The sequence below is a fragment of the Oncorhynchus keta genome, chromosome 19, assembly GCF_023373465.1.
Source record: "Oncorhynchus keta strain PuntledgeMale-10-30-2019 chromosome 19, Oket_V2, whole genome shotgun sequence".
Classification (NCBI taxonomy): Eukaryota; Metazoa; Chordata; class Actinopteri; order Salmoniformes; family Salmonidae; genus Oncorhynchus; species Oncorhynchus keta.
The window spans coordinates 74,928-86,977 of NC_068439.1; the positions used below are offsets into that span (position 1 = coordinate 74,928).

Genomic DNA, 12,050 nt, shown 5'->3' on the forward strand with positions numbered 1-12,050 from the left:
TAAAACATTAGAGCATCCTGCCACGGTTCTCAATCGCATTTAGGGTGATTGTAAATCATCTTAAAATAATAGAATATAGGGTTTTATTGAAAAGCATAACATTGCCCATTGCATCTTCATCCCTGCTATAAATCATAAACGATTATCACTTAAAGGTAAAACATTCAGCTCAGAAGAACAAGCCACCTACACTGTAATAAAACACAACCTAGAAATATATTTGTCTAATATAACATGTGAACGACCTGTCCTATAAACCATCTGTATGAACATTTTAAGAAATGAATAACAAAACAGCTGTTTTCAAATTCAATCTCGGCCTCTCGTTTAATTTAGTTTAGGCATGAACATTTTAAATGAGGCCTAATAAATTAAACTGTAAATGGACGCCGGATCCAGCTTTTGTCAAATTAACGTCAGATTTGAGTTTTCGTAGCAGGCAAGGAAAAGGGTTAGGTTTAGCTAAATTAATTTGAACTGCCGTGCCTTGTGTCATGTGATACCCAGTTCAAGTCAGAAGTTGACATACACTTAGGTTGGAGTCATTAAAACTTGTTTTTCAACCACTCCACACATTTATTGTTAACTATAGTTTTGGCAAGTTGTTTAGGAGATCTACTTTGTGCATGATTTGTGTCATTTTTCCAACAATTGTTTACAGACAGATTATTTCACCTATAATTCACTGCATCACAATTCCAGTGGGTCAGAAGTTTACATACACTAAGTTGACTGTGCCTTTAAACAGCTTGGAAAATTCCAGGAAATTATGTCATGGCTTTAGAAGCTTCTGATAGGCTAATTGACATCATTTGAGTCAATTGGAGGTGTACCTGTGGATGTATTTCAAGGCCTACCTTCAAAGTCAGTGCCTCTTTGCTTGACTTCATGGAAAATCAAAAGAAATCAGCCAAAACCTTATAAAAGAATTGTAGACCTCCACAAGTCTGGTTCATCCTTGGGAGCAATTTCCAAACGCCTGAAGGTACCACATTCATCTGTACAAACAATAGTACGCAAGTATAAACACCATGGGACCACACAGCCGTCATACCGCTCAGGAAGGAGACATGTTCTGTCTCCTAGAGATGAGTGATTAACAACTGTTTCCTACTGTAAGGCAGTGGGCTGCCTAGTGATTAACAACTGTTTCCTACTGTAAGGCAGTGGGCTGCCTAGTGATTAACAACTGTTTCCTACTGTAAGGCAGTGGGCTGCCTAGTGATTAACAACTGTTTCCTACTGTAAGGCAGTGGGCTGCCTAGTGATTAACAACTGTTTCCTACTGTAAGGCAGTGGGCTGCCTAGTGATTAACAACTGTTTCCTACTGTAAGGCAGTGGGCTGCTGTTATGAGAATTATGTTCTCAAGGTTCATAACCCAATTCAATTATACTACTCAGTCTGTAACCTAGAATTGGCAAGATACTGGTCGAATGAAGCAGACGGAGGCCCAGCTAAATAGTAAAAAAAAGTTCATTCATGAGAGCGCTGGTCTGTTGTACAAAACCATTCATTTTATACTGGCTTCTTACGCACATACTTTCACACACAAACATTAGGTATCCTACGCACACACTGTCCTGTTACCTAGCCCACAAAGATTAGAGGAGTCCGTGCGAATCACTCCCCGTCCTCCCTCAAGACAGGGAGACCCTGGGAAGTACTCTGTGGCCCCCAGCCAAGGTCGGCACCGAATCTTGCTCAGACGGTCTGTTTTTAAGATACTACAATAGACATATTGTACAGATATATTGTTATACCCTACTTCTGACTAAAAACCACACTCACGGATGTATAATTCTACTTACTAAAACCACACACATCATTAGAATAATCTCATGATTCTAATCAATTTCATACAATCATATGGTTTCAGGGTGGAATATTCTAATTCATTTAAACATATAAATCCCATTGACAGCTGCCTAGTGATTGATAACATTGTAACTCCGATGTGAATAGTTGGCAACGATATTTCGTTTCCAAGCTCAACTGAAATGCACCAATTGTGCATGATACACATTACTTACGCTAATCTATCAATCCACTCCATCCTACCTAGTGGTTAGAGCGTTGGGCTAGTAACCGAAAGGTCGAAAGTTCAAATCCCCGAGCTGACAAGGTACAAAATCTGTGGTTCTGCCCTTGAACAAGGCAGTTAACCCACTGTTCCTAGGTCGTCATTGAAAATAAGAATTTGTTCTTAACTGACTTGCCTAGTTAAATAAAGGTAAAAATAAAAACCTGACACATGTTGGTCTTATCCAGGGAGGCAGCACAACTGCTAGGATGTGCCTGACCAACACAATTTGCCTCTAATTTACTTGCGTTTACGGTGGAACTTTGTCTGCTCAAAGTTGTCCGGGAAGTCAAAACGGGAAGCGGGAAGTCAAAACTGTCCAACTCCTTGGAGCAGCTTGATGCTCATCAGCCTCGCTACGTTGTCCTGAAGGACTGATCTGGAGGCAGTCTTTACTCTGTTTTGGTGAAGAATCCCCTCTCGGGGGGGGGCACACTGCAAACGGATAATCAGCACAATCTTACCCAGTAGGGGGTACACTTAGCTGACGTCCTTTTATGAGGACCTCACCTCTTCTGCATGAGTAAAAATAGAAGCACACACACCTGCAGCTTGAGGATTTATCCTATGAAGAACATCATCCACTGCTATTTTCCTGACAGTTTGGCTGGCAACCCTTGTATTTATTGTCAAAAACAGCATTTACCAGCTAACGCAACCCTGCAACAAACATGTTGGCAACATATGATTACAAAAATAACGATCCACTGTCTAACTTTAGCTGAGCTCTAGTTGGAAGTAGGAGCTTAGTTGTTCATTAAGATCAGGGTCATCCTTAATGAGGCTTTTAGTTTGGTTTGGATGGGTTTGGTTTATCTATCTGGGGGCTGCTGCAGTCCGTAATCCCCCTGTGTTAAAGTCTGTGACTGACATATCCTCTCTTTCCTCTCCCCCTTTACCCTCACCTCCTCCCCCCTCTCCTCTTGTCTCGTCATCCATCTCCTTCCTCTTCATCCATCTCCTTCCTCTTCATCCATCTCCTTCCTCTTCATCCATCTCCTTCCTCTTCATCCATCTCCTTCCTCTTCATCCATCTCCTTCCTCTTCATCCATCTCCTTCCTCTTCATCCATCTCCTTCCTCTTCATCCATCTCCTTCCTCTTCATCCATCTCCTTCCTCTTCATCCATCTCCTTCCCCCTCCTCTCAGATTCACAATCGCTATGAAGGAAAGGACATCTCCAAACATAAGAGGAACTTGGTGATAGCGGGTGGCGTGACCTTATCTGTCATTGTCTCCCCCGTGGTGGCAGCAGTTACTGTTGGTAAGTCCCTCTCCCTAGTGCTCTTATCATATCTAGAGGGTAGTTGAGTTAAAATGTTAACTGGTCTCTATACAAGACAAGCCATCTTCAATATCTTCTGTCACTCCCAGGGGAACGTTTTATGATATTCTTCTTTAGTATGTCATTCAGATCCACCATTTGCAGGAGCTTCTGTGCTTTCTGATTGTGTCTCCAGGTATCGGCGTGCCCATCATGCTGGCATACGTCTACGGGGTGGTGCCCATCTCTCTGTGTCGCAGCGGTGGGTGTGGCGTCTCTGCCGGTAACGGGAAAGGGGTCCGCATCGATTTTGATGATGAGAATGAGATGAACGTCGGAAGTGCAGCGGCTGCAACTGGTGAGTCATCATCATCACCACTCATCACCACTCATCATAATCACCACTCATCACCACTCATCATAATCACCACTCATCACCACTCATCATAATCACCACTCATCACCACTCATCATAATCACCACTCATCACCATCACCACTCATCACCATAATCACCACATCATAATCACCACTCATCACCACTCATCATAATCACCACTCATCACCACTCATCATAATCACCACTCATCACCACTCATCATAATCACCACTCATCACCACTCATCACCACTCATCATAATCACCACTCATCACCACTCATCATAATCACCACTCATCACCACTCATCATAATCACCACTCATAATCACCACTCATCATAATCACCACTAATCTCATCATAATCACCACTCATCACCACTCACCATAATCACCACTCATCACCACCACTCACCATAATCACCACTCACCATAATCACCACTCATCATAATCACCACTCACCATAATCACCACCATCATAATCATCACCATCACCACTCACCATAATCACCACTCATCATAATCACCACTCATCATAATCACCACTCATCACCCATAATCACCACCTCACCATAATCACTCACCATAATCACCACTCACCATAATCACCACCACTCATCATAATCACCACTCACCATAATCACCACTCATCACCACCACTCATCATAATCATCACCACTCACATACCATCATCACCACTCATCATAATCACCACTCACCATCCACTCATAATCACCACTCATCACCACTCATCATAATCACCACCACCACTCACCATAATCACTCACCATAATCACCACTCCACTCATAATCACCACTCATCATAATCACCACCACCATAATCACCACACTCATCATAATCACCACTCACTCATCACCACCACTCATCATAATCACCACTCACCATAATCACCACTCATCATAATCACCACTCATCACCACTCATCATAATCACCACTCACCACCACTCATCATAATCACCACTCATCACCACTCACCATAATCACCACTCATCACCACTCACCATAATCACCACTCACCATAATCACCACTCACCATAATCACCACTCACCATAATCACCACTCACCATAATCACCATCATAATCACCACTCACCATAATCACCACTCATCATAATCACCATCATAATCACCACTCACCATAATCACCACTCATCATAATCACCACTCATCATAATCACCACTCATCATAATCACCACTCATCACCACTCATCATAATCACCACTCATCACCACCACTCATCATAATCACCACTCATCACCACCACTCATCATAATCACCACTCATCACCACTCATCATAATCACCACTCATCATAATCATCATAATCACCACTCATCACCACTCATCATAATCACCACTCATCACCACTCATCATAATCACCACTCATCACCACTCATCATAATCACCACTCATCATAATCACCACTCATCATAATCACCACTCATCATAATCACCACTCATCACCACTCATCATAATCACCACTCATCATCATAATCACCACTCATCATAATAATCACCACTCATCACAATCACCACTCACCACCACTCATCATAATCACCACTCATCATCACCACTCATCATAATCACCACTCATCATAATCACCACTCATCATAATCACCACTCATCATAATCACCACTCATCATAATCACCACCACTCATCATAATCACCTCATCATAATCACCACTCATCATAATCACCACTCATCATAATCACCACTCATCATAATCACCACCACTCATCATAATCACCACCACTCATCATAATCACCACCATCACCATAATCACCACCACTCACCATAATCATCACCACTCATCATAATAATCACCACCACTCATCATAATCACCACTCACCACCACTCATCATAACCACCACTCATCATAATCACCACTCATCATAATCACCACCACATCACCACTCATCATAATCACCACTCATCATAATCACCACTCATCATAATCACCACTCATCATAATCACCACTCATCATAATCACCACCATCATAATCACCACTCATCATAATCATCATAATCACCACTCATCATAATCACCACTCATCATAATCACCACTCACATAATCACCACATCATAATCACCACTCATCATCATAATCACCACTCATCATATAATCACCACTCATCATAATCACCACTCATCATAATCACCACTCACCACCACTCATCATAATCACCACACCATCATAATCACCACTCACCACCACTCATCATAATCACCACTCATCATAATCACCACTCATCATAACCACCACTCATCATAATCACCACTCATCATAATCACCACTCATCATAATCACCACTCATCATAATCACCACTCATCATAATCACCACTCATCATAATCACCACTCATCATAATCACCACTCATCATAATCACCACCACTCACCACTCATCATAATCACCACTCATCATAATCACCACTCATCATAATCACCACCACTCATCATAATCACCACCACCACTCATCATAATCACCACTCATCATAATCACCACCACTCATCATAATCACCACCACTCATCATAATCACCACTCATCATAATCACCATCATCATCACCACTCATCATAATCACCACTCATCATAATCACCACTCATCATAATCACCACTCAATCATACTCATCACCACTCATCATAATCACCACTCATCATAATCACCACTCATCATAATCACCACTCATCATAATCACCACTCATCATAATCACCACCTCATCATAATCACCACCACTCATCATAATAATCACCACCACTCATCATAATCATCATAATCACCACTCATCATAATCACCACTCATCATCACCACCACTCATCATAATCACCACCACTCATCATAATCACCACTCATCATAATCACCACTCATCATAATCACCACTCATCATCATCACCACTCATCATAATCACCACTCATCATAATCACCACTCATCATAATCACCACTCATCATAATCACCACTCATCATAATCACCACCACTCATCATAATCACCACCACCACATCATAATCACCACCACTCATCATAATCACCACTCATCATAATCACCACTCATCATAATCACCACTCACCACCACTCATCATAATCACCACTCATCATATCATCACCACTCATCATAATCACCACTCATCATAATCACCACTCATCATAACCACCACTCATCATAATCACCACTCATCATAATCACCACTCATCATAATCACCATCACCACCACTCATCATAATCACCACTCATCATAATCACCTCATCATAATCACCACTCATCATAATCACCACTCATCATAATCACCACTCATAACCACCACTCATCATAATCACCACTCATCATCATCATAATCACCACTCATCATCACCACCACTCATCATAATCACCACTCATCATAATCACCACTCATCATAATCACTCATCATAATCACCACTCATCATAATCACCACTCATCATAATCACCACTCATCATAATCACCACTCCACCTCATCATAAATCACCACTCATCATAATCACCACTCATCATAATCACCACTCATCATAATCACCACTCATCATAATCACCACTCATCATAATCACCACCTCATCATAACCACCACTCATCATAATCACCACTCATCATAATCACCACCACTCATCATAATCACCACTCATCATAATCACCACTCACATAATCACCACCACTCATCATAATCATCATAATCACCACCACCATAATCACCACTCATCATAATCACCACCACTCATCATAATCACCACTCATCATAATCACCACTCATCATAATCACCACTCATCATAATCACCACTCATCATAATCATCACCACTCATCATAATCACCACTCATCATAATCACCACTCATCATAATCACCACTCATCATAATCACCACTCATCATAATCACCACTCATCATCACCACTCATCATAATCACCACTCACCATCATCACCACTCATCATAATCACCACTCATCACCATCATCACCACTCATCATAATCACCACTCATCATAATCACCACTCATCATAATCACCACTCATCATAATCACCACTCATCATAATCACCACTCATCATAATCACCACTCATCATAATCACCACTCACCACCACTCATCATAATCACCACTCATCACAATCACCACTCATCACCACTCATCACAATCACCACTCATCACCACTCATCATAATCACCACCACTCATCATAATCACCACTCATCATAATCACCACTCATCATAATCACCACTCATCATAATCACCACTCATCATAATAATCACCACTCATCATAATCACCACATCATAATCACCACCATAATCACCATAATCACCACTCATCATAATCACCACCACTCACCATCATCATCACCACCACTCATCATAATCACCACCACTCATCATAATCACCACCACTCATCATAATCACCACCACTCATCATAATCACCACTCATCATAATCACCACTCACCACCACTCATCATAATCACCACTCATCATAATCACCACTCATCATAATCACCACTCACCACTCATCATCACCACTCATCATAATCACCACTCATCACCACTCATCATAATCACCACTCATCATAATCACCACTCATCATAATCACCACTCATCATAATCACCACTCATCACCACTCATCATAATCACCACTCATCACCACTCATCATAATCACCACTCATCATAATCACCACTCATCACCACTCATCATAATCACCACTCATCATAATCACCACTCATCATAATCACCACTCACCACTAATCACCACTCATCATAATCACCACTCATCATAATCACCACTCATCATAATCACCATCATAACCACCACTCATCATAATCACCACTCACCATACTCATCACCACCATCATAATCACCACCACTCATCATAATCACCACTCATCATAATCACCACCACATAATCACCACCACTCATAATCACCACTCATCATCACCATCACCACCACTCATCATAATCACCACTCATCATAATCACCACTCATCATAATCACCACTCATCATAATCACCACTCATCACCACTCATCATAATCACCACTCACCACTCATCATAATCACCACTCATCATAATCACCACTCATCACCACTCATCATAATCACCACTCATCATAATCACCACTCATCATAACCACCACTCACCATAATCACCACTCATCATAATCACCACTCATCATAATCACCACTCATCATAATCACCACTCATCATAATCACCACTCACCATAATCACCACTCATCATAATCACCATCACCACTCATCATAATCACCACTCACCACCACTCATCATAATCACCACTCATCATAATCACCACTCATCATAATCACCACTCATCATAATCACCACTCACCATAACCACCACTCATCATAATCACCACTCATCACCACCACTCATCATAATCACCACTCATCACCACCACTCATCATAATCACCACTCACCACCACTCATCATAATCACCACTCATCATAATCACCACTCACCACCACTCATCATAATCACCATCTCACCATAATCACCACTTCATAATCACCACTCATCATAATCACCACCACCATAATCACCACTCACCATAATCACCACTCATCATAATCACCACCACCACCACTCAAAAAAAAAATCTGTCTTTGGGCCCTTGTTCAGTAGACAAAGAGATAATGATAATTACATGCCAGAGGAATATGTTACTGAGAACAAACGTCCTTCTGAACATTATCCACAATGTTGTGTCCCGCTGAACATGGCCCTGTGTAATGTGGCATCTGAAGTGACATGTATAATATTATTCTCCTCAGACGCCACATCGGTGGCAGAGACCAGACACAACCCCAGCATCGGAGAGGGCAGTGTGGGGGGCATGACAGGCAGTCTGAGTGCCAGCGGGAGCCAAATGGACCGGATGGGCGCCATGAGGGACAACCTGAGTGAGAATGCCTCCACCATGGCCCTGGCTGGGGCCAGCATCACAGGATCTCTGTCTGGCAGCGCCATGGTCAACTGTTATAACAGGTAGGGTACTAGAGTGGAGAAGCCAGAATCCCTTTAACTTACTGTTCAGAATAATTCAGGATTCTTTAGAAGTCGGTCTTTGATATTATTTCATAGATTTTCATCAAGGATCTCTCTGTACTTTCTTCCGTTCGTCTTTCCCTCAATCCAGACTAGTCTCCCAGTCCCTGCCGCTTAAAAACATCCCCACAGCATGATGCTGCCACCACAATGCTTCACCGTAGGGATGGTGCCAGTTTTCCTCCAAACGTGACGCTTGGCGTTCAGGCCAAAGAGTTCAATCTTGGTTTCATCAGACCAGAGGATCTTCAGCATGGCCAGCTGTAGAAAAAAATGTTTGATTATCGTAGATTTATCGATGGTGACCATGTTTCCTAGCCTCAGTGCAGTGGGTACTGGAGGTCCTCTTATTCTCCATGGACTTTAAGTTGTCCCAGAACTTTTTGGAGTTTGTGCTACAGGATACAAATTTCTGTTTGAAAAAGCTTGCCTGAAAAGTTGCATATCGCGGGGGCTATTCGATGCTAATGCAGAACGCCACAGGGTGTTTTTGTGCGGGTCAAGGGCGGTCAGGTCTGGAGTGAACCATGGGCTATATCTGTTCCTAGTTCTAAATCTTTTGAATGAGGCATGCTTATTTAAGATGGTGAGGAAGGCACTTTTAAAGAATAACCAGGCATCCTCTACTGACGGGATGAGATCAATATCCTTCCAGGATACCCGGGCCAGGTCGATTAGAAAGGCCTGCACGCTGAAGTGTTTCAGGGAGTGTTTGACAGTGATGAGTGGAGGTCGTTTGACCGTGGACCCATTACGGATGCAGGTAATGAGGCAGTGATCGGTGAGATCCTGGTTGAAGACAGCAGAGGTGTATTTAGAGGGCAGGTTGGTCAGGATGATATCGATGAGGGAGTCCGTGTTTAAGGATTTAGGGTTGTACCTGGTCGGTTCCATGATAATTTGCATGAGATTGAGGGCATCTAGCTTAGATTGTAGGACAGCCAGGGTGTTAAGCATATCCCAGTTTAGGTCACCTAACAGTACAAACTCTGAAGATAAATGGGGGCAATTAATTCACATATGATGTCCAGGGCACTGCTGGGTCAAAAATGAGACTTATTTCTGAAAAGGTGGATTTTTTAAAAGTAGAAGCTCTAACTGTTTGGGCACAGACTTCTACACCTGCATTGCTTGCTGTTTGGGGTTTTAGGCTGGGTTTCTGTACAGCACTTTGAGATATCAGCTGATGTACGAAGGGCTATATAAATCAAATTTGATTGATAGTATGACAGAACTCTGCAACTCCTCCCCCTTTTTTCAGTTCTATCTTGACGGAAAATGTTTGTAGTTAGGGATGGAAATCTCATCATTTTTGGTGGTCTTCCTAAGCCAGGATTCAGACACGGCAAGGACATCAGGGTTGGCGGAGTAAAGCAGTGAATAAAACAAACTTAGGGAGGAGGCTTCTGATGTTAACATGCATGAAACCAAGGCTTTTACGGTTACAGAAGTCAACAAATGAGAGCGCTTGGGGAATCGGTGTAGTACTGGGGGCTACAGGTCCCTGGGTTAATCTCCACATCACCGGAGGAGGAGTAGGATAAGGGTACGGCTCAAGGCTATCAAAACTGGTCGTGTAGTATGTTCGGAACAGAGTAAAAGGAGCAGATTTCTGGGTGTGGTAGAATATATTCAAGGCTTAATTTACAGGCTAGGGTATGGTAAGATGTGAGTACAGTGGAGGTAAACCTAGGCATTGAGTGACGATGAAAGGTTTCGTCTATGGAGGGGACAAGTTTATCCAGGTGACGTCCGCATCTGTGTGGGGTGGGATGAAAAAGCTATTTAAGGCATTTTGAGCAGGACTGAGGGCTCTACAGTGAAATAAAACAGTAAACTAGCCAAGACAGCAGTAGACAAGGCATGTTGACATTAGAGGCAAAAAGACATCACAGGTGTTGATCAGGAGAGCTAAGACAGCAACGGGTAAATGGCGATGAATGGGCAGAGGGGGTCAGTGAGGTACATACAGGACCTGAGTTCGAGGCTGGGGCCAACAGGTAAATAAAATGAGGTACCGTGTTAATGGGAAACAGTCAGGGGCATCAGGACCTGAGTTGAGGCTGGGGCCAACAGGTAAAAAAAGAGCAATAGGTGAAACAGTCAGGGGGCATCAGCTGTGTCATTACTACGCTAGGTGAGTCAGGGTGGGTCAAAAGAGCAGCAATAGGTGAGTCAGGGTGCCGTTCGGTAGTCATTACTACGCTAGGTGA

At 42.5% G+C, this 12,050-nt stretch overlaps 1 protein-coding gene across 1 annotated transcript in view; it reads left to right on the plus strand.

Moving 5' to 3' along the window:
• The window catches only part of rnf19a (ring finger protein 19A, RBR E3 ubiquitin protein ligase), a 41,142-nt gene that overhangs the window by 22,767 nt on the left and 6,325 nt on the right, over positions 1–12,050 (plus strand). The window contains exons 6-8 of the mRNA XM_052471747.1: positions 3,232–3,346; positions 3,543–3,704; positions 9,564–9,777. Coding sequence (XP_052327707.1) covers positions 3,232–3,346; positions 3,543–3,704; positions 9,564–9,777 — 491 coding nt within the window. The remainder of the gene's footprint in view (positions 1–3,231; positions 3,347–3,542; positions 3,705–9,563; positions 9,778–12,050) is intronic.